This window comes from Barbus barbus (assembly GCF_936440315.1).
Source record: "Barbus barbus genome assembly, chromosome: 48".
Taxonomy (NCBI): Eukaryota; Metazoa; Chordata; class Actinopteri; order Cypriniformes; family Cyprinidae; genus Barbus; species Barbus barbus.
Window position 1 is genome coordinate 6,579,916 of NC_136726.1, and position 24,614 is coordinate 6,604,529.

Genomic DNA, 24,614 nt, shown 5'->3' on the forward strand with positions numbered 1-24,614 from the left:
TGAATAAGTGCATGTTCATATTTAGTCTAGAACCACAGTAACATCATGTTTACACAGTGCACACAAGGCCTCTGCACTTACTCCCGATTTCTCTCAACACGGGCACAGGAGAGCTGTCAATGAATAAGTGGTTGTTTAAAAATGCTGTTTAGTGAGCAGTAGCCTCACAAGGTTTTAAAACATTTCTTAGCTCTTTAGCTTAGATTAGATAATTGCTAATGTTAGAATAAGTTATGAGTGTTTATAGAATATGAATGTGGCTGCTAACAAAGTTAATGTAAGTTAATGAAATACTAATAAAATTAGATTTCTTTAGTCCCTAAGAGCACATAGTTATGCCACAGATATCACCCTGCAGCACAAGACTGGTTGCCCACTGAAGCTAAGCAGGGTTGAGCCTGGTCAGTACCTTGATGGGAGACCCCCAGGAAAACTAGGTTGCTATTGGAAGAGGTGTTAGTGAGGCTAGCAGGGGGTGCTCACCCTGTGGTCTGTGTGGGTTCTAATGCCCCAGTTTAATGACGGGGACACTATACTGTCAAAAAGCACCATCTTTCGGATGAGACTCTCTGCGGTCATTAAAAATCCCATGGCACTTCTCGTAAAGAGTAGGGGTGTAACTCTGGTGTCCTGGCCAAATTGCCGCCACTGGCCCTTGTCAATACACAATAAAGCGCTATATAAATGTATCATTAATTCATTCATTCATTCATAGTTATGGAAACAATATGCAAATATGTAATATGCAAAAGTTTCCCCAAAAACTATACATTCACCCACTAAAATTCACTCATAAAACTTTTGTGTTCACCCAAAAAACTATGCATTTGGCCACTATAATTTGTTCTCATGCAAAAGTTTTGCATTCCTCAAAGAACGCTTCATTAGCTCACAAAAATCTACATTCTTTTTGCGTTTGCAGAGAAACATTGCATTCCCTCACAAAAACGACGTGGTCTCTCTCGCAAAGGTTATGTTCCCTCAAGAAACATTCACCCCCAAAAATTTGTTCTCCTGCAAATGTTCTGCGTTCCCCAAAGACTTTGAAATTGCTCATAAAAATCTTTATTCTCTAATAAAAGTTTTGTGTGGCCCAAATTTTCCAGTCACTCGCAAAAAGTTGCATTCTCTCGTAAAAGTTTTGCATTGCCAGAAAAACTTTGAATTTGCTCACAAAAAAAAATTGTTTTTCTCCAATCACCATGTCCTTTAGGGGCTCAATACATTTAAGCTCAATAGGAAAAGCCTTTCAATGTATATCAGTTCTGAATAAATATATATTCATAATCGACATGTCCCTTAACACAATCTGTTCAACACAATGCATTCTGGTACATCAATGAAGAATGCATGAAATACTGCTTTTGGCCAAAATGAGGTATCTCAGATGGTTAAATAATTTGCTGCCTACCGTCCGAACATGTTTGTCCAACTATGACTTAGGATGTTGTCTACATGAGCAGCCTAAACAAAAAAAAATTGACAATTTTGAAAAAAATAAAATCAAAAACTCAAATTTCAAAAACTCCAGCAAAACATGCAAAGCTACAATAATGGCAGACATATTTAAAAAGTTATAGTGAATGGTAAAATGCATTTATACTGTATGTGTTGTTGTCATTATAACGGCCTCATAAAGTAGCTGACAGTGGATAAGAGGAACTACAGAGCCCTGAAGAACAAAGCTGAGGGATTAATGCCAACAAACACTGAGCAAAGCATCAGCACTGCACTGCACAGCATGACAGGACACGTCCACAAACTCTCAGCGCTTACACAGTAATTAACCAACTCTCTGCAGGATGCACTAAATGTTTGTTTGTGTTTTGCAGCTTTGTAAGACAAAAGAACCAACCTTTCATTTCCTTCATCATCCAGAGTAGGCAGTCTGCAAAAGAACACAGAAAATTAAGAACTCAAAATGGAGGAGAAATTAACATGACAAAGAATCAGCGCTAAAATAAGTCATAAATAAATTCAATACTTTTTTGTATTATTTAATCAACATTTCTATGAGATTCCGGTCAAGGATAAGCAGGATAATGCTGCTGTAATATTGCAAGGATTCTGAAAGCAAGATACAATGGTGTACAAAATAAATCCATAAAGTGCCACTGCTAGAATTGAAATTAGCTCTGAGGCTAAACAAAACAAATTCATCCTTGAAAAATCAACAGGAATATAAATAAGAGATTTTCTGCTGCCTGAAGCCATTATCTGCAGTTGAAGCTCTTAAGCTCTGTCCTTTCAAACCTGGAAAAAGAAGAACCAGAAAATACTGCGGCACATCTACAGAAATCAGATGCATTTCTCTTCAGTGTTTTTCAATGATGGCTTTGTAGTTAAGCTACATATGTCAATTTAGGAGAGGCTGTTTTGGAGATGTTAAGTCTTACTGCAACATGTTTAGCCTTGACCAGTTTCCATTTTGACCCTCATTACCTCTTCTTAGTGATTGCTTTTAATGGGAATGTACTGTGAACTGTCAATCCACATGACGGAGAACCGTAGAAAGCAGATGACGCATACAGTTCCAGGAAGATGATTTTTAGACACCATTCTGAGAGATGTAATTAACCACAGTGTGCCATTATAAAATGACTGACATTATTAAAACTATAACATGGCATTTGTATAAAGGTGCTAAGCTTGACAATATTCATGGTATACGCACCCAGTAAGACAAATAAAACTCAAAGACAAATCACTTACAAAATACTGGTAATATAATTATTGTACAAATTTTAATGATAAAATTATGGGGTCTTGAACAAAATGTAATTATCATATTTAAATATTTCAAATACAATTAAAATTTAAATATAATTTAATATATATTATATTTAATTTATATTTAAATTTCACATCAAATATTAAACATTAAAATTTTACCACTAAATGAAATATTTAATTTTATATTACGTTTAATATTTATTATATTATTCAATTTTATTTTATAATTGCCAATAACTGCTTAAACATTTAAACATTTGTGATGTTGCAAAGTAACAATAACATCAAATGTTGTGGTAGCAGTCAATTTGACAGAAAAGGAACATGGATTTACTATATTTTCTACTTATTTATTCGCTACTTCTAAAATAGTGACAGCTATTTTGAGTTGTAACTATGTTGTGTTGTAGATTTGGGTTTAGGACATTAAATGTTGACATTTGAAGCTGTTAAAGTCATTTATCTGGGCAGATAAACAGTTGTCTGATAAATGATTGAGAAAAGAAATGTTGATACTCTTGCCATCTCCCCTGTAAAAACAAACCTAATAAAGACAATTCTATGTATTTTGGCTGTTATTTAAAAAACATTATTAGCAGTAAAGTAAACTGTGTGTGATCCCTTTAAATAAAACAAAATATCAGAATAAACAGAAACAGTAAATGTTTACAAGCAACAACTATCAGAGATCAAAGACTATTTAGCTTATCTGTTACTTACAACAAATCTCATTTACGATGTTTTGGACATGACATGTTGAGATCAGAAGCCATGAGACTCATTCATGTGGGCATTTCTCTGATAAATGATTCAGATATAAGAGAGGTTTTGTAACCACAGTGCCTGAGATACTCTCTGATCATCAGCCAGAAGCATCCTATCCAACATGAACAATCACACGTAAATACCCTTTCCTTTCCAATTAGACAACACCCAATACATACAGTAAATTTTTGTACTGGTAGTATAAACATTTGCTTTTTCGAGACCCACATTTATCCTGCTTGAAAACTAGATGACTATTCAAGGAGATATTTTGTGCTGTTAAGCTTTGTAGTCTATTTGTAGACATAACATACATTTTGCTTAACCCTCAGCTTACTGGGCACACATAACATGCAAGCTATTTGAATACTGGAGATGGTTCTCATAGAGAGAATGTGCTCATGGTGAGAAGATAAGTGCTCAAATAACTCATAGATAATTAATCTTATGGCTCTCTGTAGGAGCCAGCTGTGCTTCAGGGTCAGATACTTTAAGCATGTATTTAAACACATAAGCAATTGCTTGGCATTTGCATTGTGGTTGCAGTAACAAACTTACTACTCAAGGGGCGCTAGAGCTGCTTTCAAATGTCTGTGCCATTAAACTAGATGAATAATAATTCAGGTTTAACTCATTTAAAGAACATTTACTGTTTGAAACTGTAACGTTGCTTTGACACAATCTGTATTGTATAAAGCTCTATATAAATAAAGGTGACTTGATTTGTTTCGGGTCTAAGACATTTCACCCTTTTCATTTCACTGACTGCTTCCAAATCATGCTTACCTTATGAACACCTCCTTTATATTTTAATCTAAAACACTTTAAGTGGATCTGCATTGTCTGTCTAATCCCATTGTTATCTTAAGTAGCCCCTTTGATTTGGGCTCATTTGGTTGGTTGTTGCCAGGAGAGACTGGCACTTGAACAAACGCCCTTCTGTATTGTCCTTGACCCTGGATGCGTCTCTTAAAAGCACGTGCGGACATCAAAACACAAGCCCCAAATCAACAATGTAATAGCCTGTATGAGAGCATAAACTGATGAACAGGTGACTAATTTGTGAAGAGGACTTGATATGATGTGTACGGGAACATCACAGCTTCTGTTTGACCCCTGAAGGTGACGTATAGAGGGTGAGGGAAGGCTTTCTAGTGCTCATCAACAGAGGCAACAGTGTTTTCCTGAAATGGCCCTGTTGCCCTTGATCTGCTGACATTTGAGCCATTATGGGATGCACTGGCACATTATGACCTTTTTATTGCAATGATCTTTTTAAAGATGATCTGTCACTGTTCCATTTCGACCACACTGGTAAAACGTGCAGTTTGTGTGTGACTGGCCAGACGCAACAACGTTTGACACTTGGGGTCATGTGACAGACTTTTAAAATATTATATACCTGTATATATAACATATATACAATGACTTTTATATTTTGTGTTCCCAAAAGGAGTTCCTAAGAATATTAAGAATTAAAGAACTTAAAGAAGAATTCTTAAGAATTAACAATAACATATTTTAATAATTATAATATTATTTTATAAAATAAAAAAATAGATGAAAAACTTGAAAACTGGAATAAAATAATTTGAAGTTTTTAAATTATTAAAACTAAAATGACAAATAGCTTAAAGCTAAATAGAAATATAAAAAAGCAATCATAAACTAAAATGAAAATGGAAAATAGAAACATAAAAGCTCATTTAAAAAAAGGCAACTTATTTTCTGCAACTTATTTTCAATAAATGCTCATTTTTTTTGTCTTAGCGAGGAAGTTTTGAGTTCTGAAAGAGCTTGTTTTCATAGGACACTGTCAAAATAAAGGAAATCTGATTCCTTATTATGACTCCTAAATAAATCCTGTTTCCCAAATTCTTCTGTTTTTCCCCCAAAATCAATGTGGATTTTTCTGCGTCAACTGGTAGCTCACACAATTGGGGATCAATACCAGTGGCAGTCCAATTACTCCTGTGTTTTTCACAAGCCTGAAACTGAACAACCACATTACTTCAGATTTTCTTTGAAATATTAACAGAAGCTGGTAACAAGATAAGCAACAAGCTTACAAAACAGAGCCTCTCCCAACTTAGAGACCCTTACAAAATTTATCTTTATATAATAGTGACTCCAACCCTCCAAATTACCAATCCCCAGAACATCCATAGTATAATTAAAGCAAATTTCAAGCTCCTTATGAAAGGCATTACTTGTTACAATGTATTCCCTGCACTCAGGTAGCGCTCTTATTCAGAGAGCTCTCATGGACAAATGGGATTCAGTCCTGTCAACACACCAATCACTTCAACCAGGCCTGGGTATGCAATTAGGGTGACCACTTCTGCCATCGATTAGAGCTTTTCAATTAACAGCAAATTCCCATCTTTCATTCTTTCCACCACAACCCTGTGTTCAACGGGGAAAGACAGGTGAGGAGGAAATAAACATTTGAAGAGTGATACTTATCTTATGACACATGCTGTCATTCAGCGCTTCAATGGGACGTGGATGCATGTATAGTTCTGTCATGCAACACAACATTTAGGCTGCGTTTACACTGTCACAAAAAATCAGATTTTTTGCTCACATCTGTCACAGATTGGAATTTGTTGCACACGTGTAACACAAAAACCCACGCAAGATCCAATTTTTCCGCATCCGATCTGAGTCACTTCCAAATGTGGATTTTAATTGGATACACATCTGATATCTGGACATCCGATCTACGTCTAAACACACATATCAGATTCTCCACGGAACTCCCAATGCGAGGGCAACACGTTTGCTCATAAAGATTTTTAATGGCGTTTTAATGCTGGCGTGCTGTATGCGCTCGCATTTTATTGAGATAGAAACTTTTTATAGGTAAGAAATTGCACATTCAGGAGCTGGTTTTCAACCCCTGCCCCATGAATTTTGAAAATACAACAGCTAAAAGCTACATTATATATTTCTCAGCAATGAGGTGATAACAGCAGTTTTTGTAATTAAACCGACAAGCTTGTTCGCAATGCTTCACACTCACTCGCTCGTGGGTGCATGCGAGCATAAATATCTTTATTTCACTAAATAATTATACCTCTAACGAGCAGTAGATAAAATAGTCTAACAAATTAAAATTACCGTTATTTTCCAGTCTTTATCCATTTATCCATTAAAACATCCATGACAGCTGTTGTCCATGCTGGTAAATAATAATGTCCATTCGACGTGAATTATATAAATAATTTTAATAGCACACCCATTTAAAACTCAAGGGTCTACCATGTGCATAGTAAAGCGATCACTGCAGACAATCCTTTTGGGCGGTAATTAATGTAAACACAGATATCGGATACCAGTCGTGTCTAGAGTGAATGTAAACAGACAGGCAAAAAAAAAAAAAAAAAAAATCTGATATGGTCAAAAGATCAGATTTGTGTATTAAGGACAGTTTGTGTATTGTATTTGTGTAAGTTTTTCTAAGTGTCAGCACAGAATTTACAGTTACAATAAAATTTGCCACGCTTGCAAGATTGTGCTAATTAGCATTTTCATTAGCTACATCGGTAAACATTTTGACGTGCATTTTGAATTTGCTTATTGTTTATGGAAGCCCATTTCCACCACTGAATACAAAATAAAACAAGGTTGCGACTTTTTCCTCACAATTCAGATTTTTTCCCCCTCGCAATTTACTTTTTTTCTCAGAATTGAGAGATTATATCTCGCAACTTTGAGAGAAAAATAAAGTTTATGCGAGTTTATATAAAGAAAATCACTGCGAGATATAAAAAAATATATCTTGCAATTCTGACTTTTTTTCTTAGAATTGCTAGTTAATATCCCATAATTCTGACATTAAAACATGCAGTAACTGAGTTATTAAGGCTGAATTGTGAGATATAAACTCACAATTGTAAGGAATTTTTGTCTCTTCTTTTTCCCAGAATTGGACATTATAACTCACAATTGTGACTTCAGAATTGTGAGAAAAAAGTCAGAATTGCGAGTTAGCGAGTTTTTAGTTGAATTATTGTCAAGGCTCATTCACACTAAAAGTGATAAGTATTATGAAACCACATTAGCGTCCACACCAACGGACTATAACATTCAGTTTGTTATAAGCAAACGCTGCAGTTTTGTTTGTTTAAATGCTTCAGCTCTTTGAAGTCTGGTGGATTCTGATTAGCTGCCATGTTTTTAAGATTCATCAGCTGGAAAAACATCATTCTGAAAGGGATTCCAATAATATTGTTCCTCGTGTCGTTATTGTTGTAGTTTGGACTTCTGTATTCTCACAGAATTAGATTTATTATTATAATTTCCAATTACAGTTATCGTCTTTGGTGTAAACAGGCCTTTAGTCTCCAACACTGTCAACCGCTCCAGATGTTATGCTGAACTCAATATTTCATGACCATCAATAAAATGCATTCTGCATTCTCACCTGTTCCATATAACAGAGCCAGAGATCTTCTGCATCTCGTCCAGCGCAGCCAACAACAGAGATGACTTCCCACAACCTACCTGGCCCACTATCATAGTTAACTGACCTGCAGAGAGAATCAATCAAGAATCAAGATAAATGGGTTTCATGAAGCAACAAAACGTGTTAAAATAATAATTGACCTGCAATGAAAATTCAGTTTTTCAAATAATAATTTAAATTTCAATCATTTCTACACACAAAATGATTATTTGGCTTTAAAATATGTCACACAAGTCATACTGTAGGGGCTACATTTATGATACTTCAGCATAAGCAACCATCAACATTTTTATTGTAAGGAAAAGAGCAGCCTGCACATTCTTTAAAAGGTCTCCTATTGTTTTCCACATAAACAAAGAAATCACATGGGTTTGGAACGTAATTTGATTTTTTTCATTTATGGGTAAACTATGTTTTAAGTTAGCAGATGGGATCAGGAAATACCACAAGCCAAATTCAAAGCAACATGATCGCTAACTCCAGTATGTGTAGATGTATTTTTGATAGGACTTACCAAAAGGAATCTTAATATTCACATTGGACAAGGTTGGGGTTCCATCAATCCAGCTGAAATACCCATTTGTGATCTGGAATGGATATAAAAGGAGGACGACTGTTATTCTCATTCATAATGGCTGCTCAGTTTCCTGTTTACTGCCTGAGTACAGAAATAACCTGTACAAGTCTCACCTTGATGCAGATATCTTCGTCCTCCACCGCCAGCGGCTCATCCTCCTGCTCGCTCTGAAGGGCAAAGCTGTTCCAGTCGTCTCTGACGGGTCGCTTACGGTTCACCACCTTCAGAGGCTTTATCAGAGGTGAGAAAAACAACATATCTGATGAAGCTCGGCGTGAACAGCCTCTTTAACAGTGCTAACCTCTCCATGCCGACCAGTACTGAGATATTACAAACATAAATAATGTATAGTCACAGTCATGAATGAAAATAACACAATATTGCAATCCCTATGGCTGGATTAGTGAAAGTGTGGCAGCATAAGACTTAAGGCCTATTCATATCAAAAACTAGAATTTGACTTTTAATCAAAATGCATTTCTGTGGGGCTATTCATATATGAAAATGTATTTCCATATAATAGTAATAATAATAATAATAATAATAATTCAGACTAGATGTCAGACCATTCCATGAAATGAAAATAATATATATATATATATATATATTTTTTTTTGGAGAAATCATTACAGAGAAAAAAAATAAAAACAATCTGTCAGGACCACTATCGTCAAAATATGGAAGCCCGTTTCCGCCAATGAATAAAAAATAAAACAAGGTAATTGCAACTTTTTATTTATTTTTTTTCTCAGAATTCTGAGACATAACATCGCAATTCTGAGATATAAACTCACAATTCTGACTTTTTTTCTCGCAATTGCGAGTTTATATCTCACAACTCTGACTTTCTCGCACCATTAAACCACTCTCCGTGTAAGGCTTTGTTCAATTTGCTATAGAGGAACTATATATTGAACTAGATGAATGTTGCGTCCGAATATGATTTTTGAACAAACATAAAAATGACTCATTCTCCATTTCTGTGTTTTGCGCTCGCGGTTGGACAGTACCATTACCGCCGGGCAGAGTGCGGGAGGGGTGACGGCGTGCACAACTTTCAGACACAACATTCTTCATTTCTTTATAGTTCTGAGTTCCGCCGTAATTTTTGCTCATTAAAGTAAGAGTAATACATCATTTGGAACTGTAAAGGGTCTACTTTTATTTGTGTACACTCACAATAATCAACAAAACTTTTTATAAAATATATAAATAATTTGATAAAATAAAGAAAACAATGCGCTTTCTGCCGTCTTGTCTTGAACAGGAGCGCTTCACAAAAATGAACCGAAAGTCAGCGAATGCATGCCTCACAGACATGATCAATATATCTATAGAAAGCTTTAAATTACTACTTAATGAAATAAAACAAATCGAAAACAAAAACTCTTTCATTATAATCCGTGAAGATGCACTTCTCTCTAAATGCGCGTCTAATGAGGAGATGGCGAGTCAGGATCATCATCATTTTTGAGACACTGACACAGACACTAGTTTATTAGTAAATAATTAAAATATCTCTTTACTATTTCCCCCCGACACATTCATGATAATTACTTTTGCTGGGGCTTTGCAGCAAGCTTCAGCCTATTGCGTGCAGCCTGTCATGAATGAGCAGGGAGAACAGCAATAATAATAACCCCCCAAGGGTTAACAGAACAGAACAAAGCAGATATCATTAATGTACTTAATGATATTTAAGTGCAACATTATTCAAGAAAGGAGTCTGATTCAGCAAGGAAAATCAGAAAGGCAATTCCTGACTGTGCGAAAGGAGGAGTTGGGGATGGAGGAAGGTAATTTGCTCCTGAGCGAGCAGGAAAAGCTGCTGATTAATACTGAATAGAGCTTATATAGGAATGCCGCGATAGGTGTCGTATTGCTATAGGTAGAAGTTATCAGCTGAGAATCAGCTGATGCGAGCTTGACTCATGTGACCTGCCAGAACTAACATTAATGCTTAATTTCTGCCAGGACCACTATCGTTATGATGATACTTAGCATAAAGTTTGGTTTGGCGGTATGGTTCTGTTCTGGGCAAAAACTCCCTGCCCATCCATGTAGCCTGTCATGAATGAGCAGGGAAAGCAGCAATAATAACCCCCCCCCAACAAAAACGATAGGCCAGAACCGCCCAAACCATAAGTGATGGCATTCTGAAAGAAGCATATCCTTCTGAATAACTGACTGGGGGTAGCAGCCCCTTACAGGAGAAGGCAGTGAAGGGGTGCTCTAAGAAGAGCAGCAAGCCCTTTTAATGCACTACAAGATGCAATAATGCAAAAAAGAAGCGAGCAATGAAGCGAGCAATGAATGGTTCAGAGATCGCAGATTCTACCTGGCCTAAAAGCTTCAGCATCCATTTAAACTATAACAACATCATATATTAACTCAATAAATCAACTCATCAGTTTACAAGCTTGTCATCTCCCAATGATATTTGTGCTCAAAAATAATATATATATATTTTAAAACACTTCTACGTGAATGAGATGCAATGTTACCCCTTATTTGCTCGACACCAATAACTTCCCCACCACTTTCTTAGGAAAACATGTCCTGAAACTGACAACCCGCGTGAGCGCAGACAAAATCCTTACCAATGCACTCGATAGCTTGCTTAATCACAGCATGTTGCAGTAGTCAGAGAAATTTAAGGAAATAGCATTCCTAGATGAGCCATAAGCAGCATATTTCAAGAACAGTCAGATCGCCTAAACAACAGCTTAACATCAGCTTCTAGCTGTTGCAAGTTTAACTGAATACCAGCACTTGCAGTAACAACCGATAGCTTAAAGCAACAAGCAGGTCTAGCAACAAACGTGATACTAAACACTAGATAAGCCCTACCTGACAGAACTAACGTTAATGCTTAATTTATTGAATGAATTAAAACAATTTATATATTAATATATTATTGAAGCATTTATTTTTATGTAAATATTTGTAAGTAACTGATTATATATTTGATTGTTTATATGTTTTAAATTTATTAATTCACATCGACTGCAGATACAAGGTCACTTTTTAATTTACATATTTATTGAATTAATACAAATAAATAAAATTATTTAATTAATAATAAATAATTTACTTGATTCATTTGGAATTATTTTTTCTACACGGTTCAAAAAAATTAAAGGTATACTTTTTAATCAGAGTATAGCATCAAGTCAATTAAACTCCTGGGATAATGATCTGGTCAGTTAAGAAGCAGAGGGGGTTGTTAATCAGTTTCAGCTGCTTTGGTGTTAATGAAATTAACAACAGGTGCACTATATGGGCAACAATGAGTCGACCCCCAAAACAGGAATGGTTTTACAGGTGAAGGCCACTGACATTTTTTCCCTACTCATCTTTTCTTAGTATTTTTCACTAGTTTTGCATTAGGCTATGGGGTCAGTGTCATTACTGGTAGCATGAGGCATTACCTGGACCCGGCAGAGATTACACAGGCAGTTGCACAACTCCTCCAGGATGGCACATCAATACATGCCATTGCCAGAAGCTTTGCTGTGTCTCCCTACACAATCTGGACCGGTATCTGCTCCTTTGTGCAAGGAGAAACAGGATAAGCACTGCCAGAGCCCTACAGAATGACCTCCAGCAGGTCACTGGTGTGAAGGTCTTTGACCAAATAATTAGAAACAGACTTCATGAGGGATGTCCTCAAGTGGGCCCTATGTTCACTGTCTGGCTCCGTGGAGCTCGATTGACATTTGCCATTGAACACCAGAATTGGCAGGTCCGCCACTGGTGCCCTGTGCTTTTCACAGAGAGCAGGTTCACCCTGAGCACATGTGACAGACGTGAAAGGGTCTGGAGAAGCCTTGGAGAACGTTATGCTGCCTGTAACATTGTTCAGCGTGACCGGTTTGGTGGTGGGTCAGTAATGGTCTGGGGAGGCATATCCACAGAGGGACGCACAGATCTCTACAGGAAATGAAATCCTTGGACCGATTTTCAGACCCTACGCTGGTGCAGTGGGTCCTGGGTTCCTCCTGGTGCACGACAATGCCTAGCCTCATGTGATGAGAGTATGCAGGCAGTTCCTTGAGGATGAAGGAATTGATAACATTGAATGGCCCCACACTCGCCTGACCTACATTCAACACCTCTGGGACATTATGTTTCAGGACACCATCCGTCATCTCATTAGAAGCATGCCCCGACGTTGTCAGTCATGCATACAAGCGCATTGGGGCCATACAAACTACTGAGTACCATTTCGAGTTGCTGCAATGAAATTTCAGCAAAATTGACAAGCCTGCTGCATCATTTTTTCACTTAGATTTTTGGGGTGTCTTTGAATTCAGCCCTCTTTAGGTTGAATTTTAATTTCCATCAAACGATGTGCACAGTAAAACCCCCCGTGTTAAATCAACACTCCCAGTATATGTATGTATGTATATATATATATATATATAAATATATATATATACATATATATATATACACATATCAATTTAACTTAACACTGAAACATGAAGCAGTGTTAAAGCTAATGGGATAATTAGCTTAGTAATTGAGTGATGATTGAGCATTAATAAAGAACACCTGCTGTTAACAAACTGAACCACTGAAATAAAGAGAAAGAAGAACAGAAAAAAAGAGACGAGACGAGCAGAAATACAAGAACTACAACTGACTTCAGCCACAGCCTTAGATGAAATCAACTGAAGATAAAAGACATTAAATCTCTCAAGATATCGGCAGAGGAGGATTAAACAACTCCACAAACAGCATTACCAGCTTCTCTCATTACTAACCAGATTGACTTTAGATGTTGATGTTTTAGTTTAGTTTGAATTACCATTATCAAGGTCAATATTTGCTTTAGTTGGGCTCTTGACTCTCAACTATGTCACAACAAAAATAACAAAACAAAAGAAAATAAGTATAATAATTTATTCGTCGCAATGCATGCTGGGAGCCATGGATGAGTTTTGATTGGTGCTCCCAGAAGGCACTGCAACATGGAGCTTTATGTTGATTGTCACCATTGTTGAGATTCGTATGCTGATTCTTGAAGTCTGTTTGATAAAGAAAAGCAAAAGTTTTCATGCTGAATAAGTTTCAAAAGTCTTTTGGAGCTTAAAACTGTCAGATCTTAAAATATGTATCAAATGCCCAATAACAAAATTAACGAATAAATACTATAATATATCTATCAGATATTATACTCCAAATTAAATCAGTTACTCAAGTCACTACATGCCGATTCTGTCTTTATTGGAATAGTAACACAGTCTCATCCCAACTCGTCACATATTGACGCTTGGTTTTTGCGTCGCTTTTTGACGCTCAAGGTACCCCTTTCGCGTCACTTTTCGACGTGAAGGGAAGGTAATTTTTTTAAATAGGAAACACTTAGCGTATATTAATCATTTTTAAATAAATTATGCCAGTACTTGCATCTGCCTCCTATATCTTGCGTTTTCTTCACAGATGGTAGGTTTAGGGGCAGGGTTTGGGTAAGTCACTATTTTGACTGTTTACATTCAAAAATCACACCTCTACATATATGCAATAATGGCAACCTTATTATGACGATAAAATTCCCAATAGCGCGTTAGCATATCGACGCCGAAAAATTACGCTTCCCTTCACGTCGAAAAGTGACGCTAAAGGAGTACCTTGTAGTGATGGGTCGTTCTTGAACGATTTGTTCATTTTGAACGAATCTTTAATGTGACTCGGGAAGAACGAGTCGTCTCGGGGAGTGATTCGTTCAGTCGCGCATGCGCATTATACAGCATTCTCGGGTTTGAGTCGTTCGTTCATCACGTGACAGCCCCATACGCTTAACCAATGCAGCCTGAGCCGGAAAGAGAATTGATTAGGTCTTCTATCGAGTCTCGGGTTTGAGTCGTTCGTTCATCACGTGACAGCCCCATACGCTTAACCAATGCAGCCTGAGCCGGAAAGAGAATTGATTAGGTCTTCTATCGAGTCTCGGGTTTGAGTCGTTCGTTCATCACGTGACAGCCCCATACGCTTAACCAATGCAGCCTGAGCCGGAAAGAGAATTGATTAGGTCTTCTATCGAGTCTTGGGTTTGAGTCGTTCGTTCATCACGTGACAGCCCCATACGCTTAACCAATGCAGCCTGAGCCGGAAAGAGAATTGATTAGGTCTTCTATCGAGTCTCGGGTTTGAGTCGTTCGTTCATCACGTGACAGCCCCATACGCTTAACCAATGCAGCCTGAGCCGGAAAGAGAATTGATTAGGTCTTCTATCGAGTCTCGGGTTTGAGTCGTTCGTTCATCACGTGACAGCCCCATACGCTTAACCAATGCAGCCTGAGCCGGAAAGAGAATTGATTAGGTCTTCTATCGAGTCTCGGGTTTGAGTCGTTCGTTCATCACGTGACAGCCCCGTACGCTTAACCAATGCAGCCTGAGCCGGAAAGAGAATTGATTAGGTCTTCTATCGAGTCTCGGGTTTGAGTCGTTCGTTCATCACGTGACAGCCCCATACGCTTAACCAATGCAGCCTGAGCCGGAAAGAGAATTGATTAGGTCTTCTATCGAGTCTCGGGTTTGAGTCGTTCGTTCATCACGTGACAGCCCCGTACGCTTAACCAATGCAGCCTGAGCCGGAAAGAGAATTGATTAGGTCTTCTATCGAGTCTTGGGTTTGAGTCGTTCGTTCATCACGTGACAGCCCCATACGCTTAACCAATGCAGCCTGAGCCGGAAAGAGAATTGATTAGGTCTTCTATCGAGTCTCGGGTTTGAGTCGTTCGTTCATCACGTGACAGCCCCATACGCTTAACCAATGCAGCCTGAGCCGGAAAGAGAATTGATTAGGTCTTCTATCGAGTCTCGGGTTTGAGTCGTTCGTTCATCACGTGACAGCCCCATACGCTTAACCAATGCAGCCTGAGCCGGAAAGAGAATTGATTAGGTCTTCTATCGAGTCTCGGGTTTGAGTCGTTCGTTCATCACGTGACAGTCCCATACGCTTAACCAATGCAGCCTGAGCCGGAAAGAGAATTGATTAGGTCTTCTATATCGAGTCTCGGGTTTGAGTCGTTCGTTCATCACGTGACAGCCCCATACGCTTAACCAATGCAGCCTGAGCCGGAAAGAGAATTGATTAGGTCTTCTATATCGAGTCTCGGGTTTGAGTCGTTCGTTCATCACGTGACAGTCCCATACGCTTAACCAATGCAGCCTGAGCCGGAAAGAGAATTGATTAGGTCTTCTATATCGAGTCTCGGGTTTGAGTCGTTCGTTCTTTTGTCACGTGACGTGACAGTTTTGGACAGAGAAATTAGTTAATTTACAACCTTCCTTACAAACGGGTGCATAGTCATTATTATTATTATTAGAATTATTAGTATTATTATTTACTCTTACAGTTATGTGATGCTTTTCTGGTCTCAAATTATTGCTTTTAATTTCTGTCACATGGTTCTTTTCCATAACACCATGTGGTAAAAAAAGATAATAACGAGTTGGTTAAGCTCTTCTTGCACTACACATATATCTGCACAATTTTGTTTTATTTTATTTAACTGGTTTGCACTCTATCTATTCTGCCATGTGCCTTATGCCACTTTATCTCTTTCTTATTTTTCTACAAACGTCCTCATTTGTATATCTGTATAGTTGTATGTACATATGTTTAAACTGTATTTATCTGTATTTGAACGTCTACTGTCAGTGTCTTAAATGTTAACTGTATGCACCAAGGGTCTGAGAATAACGCAATTTCAGTTCTCTGTATGTATGTACTGTACATGTGGAAGAATTGACAATAAAGCAGACTTGACTTGTTATGCTTTGTTTTTATTTATTTTTTTTAGTCTAATCTTCATAAAATACAATACCTTGTTGTATTTATATCTTTTGAGTTAACCCTTTAGATTGGACTATAGTGTTACTTACTATACTTTTGTAACATATGACACTTTAGACATTAACACTCTGTACACACTCCTGAATTGTTTTTTATTGTTTATTTTTGTGCCAGAAAAAGCTATAGCAAAGAGGATAACTATTCCAAAATGAATTTAAACTATTTAAATAAAAAATACAAGAAAATTAAAATATACTAAAGCCACAGAGCCTTAAAAAACTAAAACAAAATACTGCACAACAAGCTAGGCTTTTTTTTTAAATGATCAGACCATTTTTATTTCTAGGAAAATGCTTATTACACATATTTTGATAATTTTATGATAATTCTTAAATATGATCCAACATACAAAAAATACAGTTTTACTTTATGGTAGCCTATTTGATATGTACTGATCCGGCAAGTGGTCACGTGACAAAAGAACGAACGACTCAAACCCGAGACTCGATATAGAAGACCTAATCAATTCTCTTTCCGGCTCAGGCTGCATTAGTTAAGCGTATGGGGCTGTCACGTGATGAACGAACGACTCAAACCCGAGACTCGATATAGAAGACCTAATCAATTCTCTTTCCGGCTCAGGCTGCATTAGTTAAGCGTATGGGGCTGTCACGTGATGAACGAACGACTCAAACCCGAGACTCGATATAGAAGACCTAATCAATTCTCTTTCCGGCTCAGGCTGCATTAGTTAAGCGTATGGGGCTGTCACGTGATGAACGAACGACTCAAACCCGAACACTTGTCAGATAAGAGGTGGTGCGCTAATCATAGACTAAAGACCCAGGTAAACAATTAAGTAATATTTTCTGTTTCTTATAGCATAGTTTTGTATTGTTTGTAGTGTGATAGACGTTTGCATAAGTAGTAGATGTGTTTGGAAAGTAACACATAACATTTGAATTATATTTTGCTAAAATGAACGAAATGAACGAAATGACTCGAAAAAAGATTTGTTCATTTTGCTGAACGAGAATCAAAGGTCCGAGTCGGTAAAATGATCCGAACTTCCCATCACTAGTACCTTGAGCGTCAAAAAGCGACGCCAAATCCAAAGTGTCAATATGTGACGACTTGGGATGAGACCGGGTTGGGAATAGATGCAACACCTGATTGCATTGTCTTTTGGCATTTTTTTTTAATTTTTTTTCTCCATAACCAACGTCTAAACAAACATAGTTATGGCAGTCAAAGAAAATCTGATGTTTTAAGTCAAGGGTCAAGAGCCCAACTAATGGAAACACTGACCTCGATAATGGTATTTCAAACAAAACTAAAACATCCACATCTAAAGTCAATCTGGTTAGTAATGAGTGAAGCTGGTGCTGCTGAGATCTTGAGAGATTTAATGTCTTCTTTTATCTTGTGTTGATTTCATCTAAGGCTGTGACTGAAGTCAGTTGTAGTTTTTGTATTTCTACTCATCTCGTCTCTTTTTTATGTTCTTGTTTCCTTTCTTTCAGTGATTCAGTTGTTAACAGCAGGTGTTCTTCATTAATGCTCAATCATCACTCAATTACTAAACTAATTATCTCATTAACTTTAACACTGCTTCAGTGTTACTTTTTTAACACACTGAGTGCAGATTATATATACACTGGGAGTGTTAATTTAACACTGGGGGGTTTTATTGTGTGGCATCCTTTCGTTCCTAACACATTACCCAGTCCATATAAGTATAGATATCCAGCATGATATTCTTCCCCATTGAGATCTGATGTGTTTTCAAAGTATTCCTTTAATTTTTTCGAGCAGTATATTTATTATACACATCAAGATTTTTTTAAACTTCACATTTTCATTCATGCATTTTTATTTTCATTAATTCAATAAAGACATCAAAAACAACAACATACATTTTTTTCTTAACAAGCTTTTGGGTCATGGTGTTACCTTTCATCTGCCATTTCTTTCATTCTTGATGTGAATAAATGTTTATGGTGAACTGAATTGACTTACCAGGGCTTGATACTTGTGATTGCACGAATTGTGCAGGACAGTCGCTCTGGGCTCCTGTTCACCTCCAATCTCGTCACAGGAGAAAAACTCGCTGAGCTTCTGAACACTGGCCAGAAGAAAACAATACAGTAAGTCATTCCATGTTCAATCACTACAACTCTACTTATATGCCAATTATTAACTCAAATATCAAGAAATAACCCCAGTTAGGTGGCATTGTGACACCCTTCCTAGAAAATAAAACAGGACTAAAGTATATACCTCTCTGTAACCAATAATATCACACACTGTGCTATGCAATTATCACAGTATAGCTCTATTCACAGAAAAGGAAATCATTCTTTGTGAGAAAACCTTCACTGTCTATTGCTGGCCATTCAATTCCAGTCTGAAATACTACCACGGCCCAACATGCAGGAAATAAATCCAGAGAGAAACAAGACTTAGAGACGTCAGACAGACGCATTTTATTCTCTAGTCTAGAGTGTTTTGTTTCAAATAGATAATATTGTAAAGTCACTGGAAACAGCTGATGCTATCATGTCATATATTGATAGCGGTGGCTCATGTGGCATGCTTTCACTGATCTATGACCTGCTTGTACACTATAAATACAGCCTTCCCTCTCTAAATGTGTTTCACATGGTTGGGTTGATGAAACTGAACCTGAGGATCACAGACACACATTTCTTCTTCACAGGAGAGTGTATCTGCGATGGGAAGAGAAGAAGTGCACGGCTGATCTGATGTGATTTATCACACATTGACATGACACGGGCCGATTCATTATATCCCTGGGTGGTTAATTAAAACCTGTAAATCCTGGACACGCGTTGTTGGTTGTAAATCACTGTCATATGCAGAGTGACTGCTATCGCAAAACACCACGCACAGATTAAGCCGTAAATTGTACCATGTAATTGGTGCAGCAGAAGAAGTCTGGATCGTAAAAAATGAAAATATAAGTTTAATGGTAACCCTATAAAGCCTACTGTATCATATTTGATGCATCTCAAAATTATCAGGACTTTGCTAAAACCTGTTGTACACAATCTATTTAATTATATTAATCTTGAAATTGCAGAATTGTGAGATAAAAAGCTGAACACTTTACTTAAATCTTTTGTGTATAATGCATTATAAAAGTAGTTTTAATTAATGCATTAATTATGCCTTGTAATGCACCTTATAATGCATTGTAGAGTCTCATGAATAATTGTAACCACAGTTAATACTTTATAACACTTATCAATTCATTGTTACACTATGCATTTTAAATTTGGTTAGAATTATTTATGAAAAGATATAATGTATTTGTCAGTCCTTTGTCCCCGTGTCCTGTGTTTTTCTCCCCATTGTGCCTTCCTTACCCTAGTTTTCTCCCTCATGTCCATATTTGGTTTTCCTGTTCTCGTTTGGGCCCCATTTAGTTCCATTAGTTTCAGCTGTGTTCTATTAATTATCTTGTTTTCTCCTCTGTACTTAAGCCCTGTGTTTCCGCATCTCCAGAGTCTGGTATTGTACGTCTACGCGTGTGTTCCTGCCTGTTCCCTATGCTTCTGGATTGAAAAGAATGAAGACGGTTTATGTTAATTTTCCCTTTGTCTCCGCGCTGCCTCGTCTCTTGCACAATAGGCGATCATGACAGCATTACAATGCACATTATAAATAATTCTATTGCATTATACTCTTTAATAATCCTTTATAATGCATTAAACATAAAGGCTTTAAATGCAATTTCTTCCCCCCAAGAATTATATATATATAAAAAATAATAATTTCATATCATTTCATATGTCAGATTTTGCATTGTTAAAGAATCTGATTCCAAACCTAGTTTGCAGCCATTAATTAATTTTTAAAATAGAATTCTAAATATTGAACATGATTTTATCCCGCATCAGTGGTTTGTAACTGACCTGACCAGGGCTTTGACGGTGGAGCGGACGACACTGGACAGCAGGAAAAGAGGAGTGACCAGGATGTGGAAGAGCGAGAGAGAGGCGAAGGCCACAGCGGGGGACAGATCTGCATCATCCGACAGATGAACGTGAGCCACGAACGTCTGAAACAAACACACGGGAGATTTTCAACTTCTGTATGTGTTTATAGTTTCAATAAAAAACAGACCTAATGTTTTATACTTACAACGAGAACTGCTGCGATTGGAATAGCTGTGTTCATGAATACTGTGAAGACAAAAAAAAAAGTTTTATTTGCAAAAATGTTCAGTAAAGAAATGTCTTTCTTCTTCTTCATCTATCCATGTGTCCATGTGCTGTCACTTGATAGAAAAATACCTAGTAATTTCCCAGTACAAGATACAGCATTACATACTGTATATGTCCACTATGTAGTCAAGACATATTGAGATGTAGTAGAGCTCCTCTACCATTCCTCCAGTGTCCAGGTGAGCAAGTGATTTCATTACAACCTGTTTATGAACACTGACAATGATGTACCAGTGTTATAAGCCAAGGCCCATGGCTAAACAGTCACCCATAAGTGTGATAAATTTCGCCATTATGCCGGATCCAAAGATCAGAGGATTGTCAACATTTAGACAAGTACTTGTCCAGCTCTTACAGTTCTGAGAGCAGATTTCACTGCTAAATTAAATGTTGCTGTAGAGAACTAATTTCCCTAGAGGGGCAAAACCAGGGGCGGATTAAGGTGGTTAGGGGCCCCCCCTTAACCATTACGCTATACTGCTTTAAAATAGCCTGCAGGTGCATTTTGATTTGTTTTAACTAATCATCTTGTGATGAACGTCATTTCAGTTTTAGTTTCTGAGTATTAATTATCATATGCAGTAAAAGACAACAACACTCAGGCACTATAAAAGGTTTTGCCACAAACTCAACCGACTGGGTTCTCTCCTGTATGATTTCATGTCTCTTCAGACCTTAGAACTGTAGGCTACATGAGTATGAGCTTCTAGAACGTTTGACCTCCAAACTGAATGCCTTTTACAAATTGAACATAGAAATAAAAACAGTCTAAATAACAAAAAAATTAACAACACAGTTCTTTCTTAGTCTTAAGTGCAAACAATAAGTGCAGCCATAATCAAAGTAGACTAGCCTACTCTCAATATTCAGAGTGCAAATAGAGACCAATTTTTTCAAGCATGATACAGATCTATATACATTATAGATCTATACATGATACAGGTCTATATACATGTAGCCTAATTTGCGCGCATCAGGGAGTCGCTCTCAAAACGTGGGTTGTTAAAATCGCTTTTGAATGTGCGGGTGCGTTTTTAATTTCGGTTTCAATTTAACGATCGCACGAACTCTTGGCAGTGCTGAGTCTACAATACCAGATATTAATTTTATCAGACGCTCTGCAACGAATCATCCTTTAATGTTTCTTATTTGCCAATTTGAGTAAATTTAAAATAATAATAATAACAATAATTAAAAAAAGTCTGGCCAATCTGGTGGCCCCTAGGCTGCAGCCTAGGCAAGCCTGTGTGTTAACTTTTTTAATATGTTCTGGATGATTTTGAACACTCATTATGACATTATGTGCTCATTATCACATATTCATATAATATGTATCATTTCCTCCTTGTATCAAATTTATTTTGAGAACTTATCTATTTTTGTCCCAAAAAAAATGCTGAAGAAAAAAAATAAACTGTCAAGAAAACACCATTTTATGAAAAATGCAGATATTTCTTGCATGTATGTACAATGTATGTATGTACATTTTAAAAGTACACTTAAATAAGCATATTGAAGTTTAAATCAATAAAAAAAAAAACATTTAGTAAATAAATAAAAAGAACAGTAAATAAATTATATAAATATCTAAAGAGAAACAAACTAAATGAAACAACATTTAGCAACATATTTAATATTTGCTAGAAATGATTTCTAGCAAAAATAAAATATATTTCTAAATAAATAAAAGTACATACATCTAAAAGACATTTAAAAATAAATAAATACATTAAAAAAGTAAAAATAATATATACACACACACATATATATATATATTTACTTAATTGTTGTATTTTTTACTCATTTACTGAATTATCTTTTTAAAGTATATATATATATATATATATATATATATATATATACTTTAAAAAGATAATTCAGTAAATGAGTAAAAAATACAACAATTAAGTAAATAAATAAGCAAAGAGTAAAATAAGTGAATAAGTAAATTAATCAATGAATCAATAAATGGATGGATGTGTCAATGCTATCTCACGACCAATTCATACGTTGGTGGTTAATTCGTACGATTTTGTACAATTTGTCTATACCCCAGTGACGGGTAGGTTTAGGAGCGGGGTTAGGTGTAGGTCATTCGTACAAATTCATACGAATTGTACAACTCGTGAAATACGTTTGATTTAGAAAAAATCGTATGAATTTGTACGAGTGAGGTTGTACGAATTAGCCACCTAGTTTGTAAAATATGTATGAATTGCCGTGAGATCGGGCTGTATGTGTGTTCTGGGCCAGCAGGGGAAAAATCCTTCTTTCTGAGACCTGAAAACTCAATTTCTCGCTTCCAAACTACAAACTGGAAAGTGCAATCCCATTAATGCACTTGCTCTTGTGAACAGCTTGAGTTGTAAGAGTGAATCCTACATTCAGCAATGTAAGAAACTTCAGCACATTCAAGAAGTTGATTGCTGAAGGATGCTGGATCTGCAGAACTCAATCTTGCTAATTAATGAAGTTGCTCAATAGTAAATCAGCAAATATCTGTTTATGCTATTAAGTAATTGCTGATAAATAATTGCTATTGGCAGCTAAACCCATTCATTACACTGAGAAACGGATCTGATTTTACACCTTCACGTTCCATTAAATGCGGGCAAATGAGACTTGACTGCATTCATGACTCATGAATCTGTTCACATTTTAATTGGTACCCTGTGGACCAGTTTAAACCCCTTCAATCCCTGCAATCCTTCATAGCTTCAAACTACAAATCTCAGAGGTATTTCACACAGATAAAGCACGTTGACAAGCAAAAACATTCCTGCACCGGCCTTATTTGATTCAGAGCTGCCTACTATTTTTTTTTTTGAGATGCTTCAAATTAACTTACACATGTTGTTGACCCAATTCTATCCAGATACTACTGGCTTTCACTTTAGCACTCTGACAGCTACTGAAAGCACTTATCTATTTATATATACAGGTGCTGGTCATAAAATTAGAATATCATGAAAAAGTTGATTTATTTCAGTAATACCATTCAAAAAGTGAAACTTGTATATTAGTTTCATTCATTACACACAGACTGATATATTTCAAATGTTTATTTCCTTTAATTTTGATGATTATAACTGACAACTAATGAAAGTCCCAAATTCAGTATCTCAGAAAATTAGAATATTGTGAAAATGTTCAATATTGAAGACCCCTAGTGCCACACTCTAATCAGCTAATTAACTCAAAACACCTACGAAAGCCTTTAAATGGTCTCTCAGTCTAGTTCTGTAGGCTACACAATCATGGGGAAGACTGCTGACTTGACAGTTGTCCAAAAGACGACCATTGACACCTTGCACAAGGAGGGCAAGACACAAAAGGTCATTGCTAAAGAGGCTGGCTGTTCACAGAGCTCTGTGTCCAAGCACATTAATAGAGAGGCGAAGAGAAGGACAAGATGTGGTAGAAAAAACTGTACAAGCAATAGACCATTTCAACGGATATTCGGCGGTATAAGGAAGTGACGTCTTTGTTCCACGGACGTTTCCGGTTAGTGTTCAAAACAATGGCGGCAGGCGCTTGATACACAGTGGGATTGCGATTAATTTATTTAATCCTGCTGTTTAAAATGTAGAAATTAAAATTAGATCCTTGTAGTTCGGTGGTTGGGTGCTCCCGCTGGGCTCGAACCAACATTAATTTATAAATAATCGGAAATTAAAGGGTTAGATGCCCGAGAAACGCGCCTGGATTGCAGCAGTGAAGAAGCAGAATAGACACTAGCAACTCTAGGATATACAGCGCACATTTCCATTGAGGTAAGGACAAGCTCTTGTTTTTTCCATCTAATTCTTTGTATTTATTTACGTTAACTCTTCAAGTATGATGCAGCATTTTGTTTTCGTCATTGTTTACATATGCGCCTAGCGTTTTGATTCTTTTTAAGTGAAAAAGGCCAAGCTTTTATTTCTGTTTTATTGCAAGCGTTATGTAGGCTATAAAAAATAAATATGAGTTCTCATTAGTTGTCTAGCTATCTTGTAAGCAGATAAATGC

General features: G+C 36.7%; 1 protein-coding gene across 1 annotated transcript in view; it reads right to left on the reverse strand.

Moving 5' to 3' along the window:
- Nucleotides 1-24,614, reverse strand: part of LOC306866662 (ATP-binding cassette sub-family C member 8-like) — a 94,572-nt gene that overhangs the window by 36,303 nt on the left and 33,655 nt on the right. Inside the window, exons 12-18 of the mRNA XM_079411941.1 lie at nt 20,521-20,561; nt 20,292-20,437; nt 18,373-18,478; nt 8,660-8,776; nt 8,484-8,556; nt 7,928-8,033; nt 1,856-1,888 (exon numbers count right to left, since the gene is read on the reverse strand). Coding sequence (XP_079268067.1) covers nt 1,856-1,888; nt 7,928-8,033; nt 8,484-8,556; nt 8,660-8,776; nt 18,373-18,478; nt 20,292-20,437; nt 20,521-20,561 — 622 coding nt within the window. The remainder of the gene's footprint in view (nt 1-1,855; nt 1,889-7,927; nt 8,034-8,483; nt 8,557-8,659; nt 8,777-18,372; nt 18,479-20,291; nt 20,438-20,520; nt 20,562-24,614) is intronic.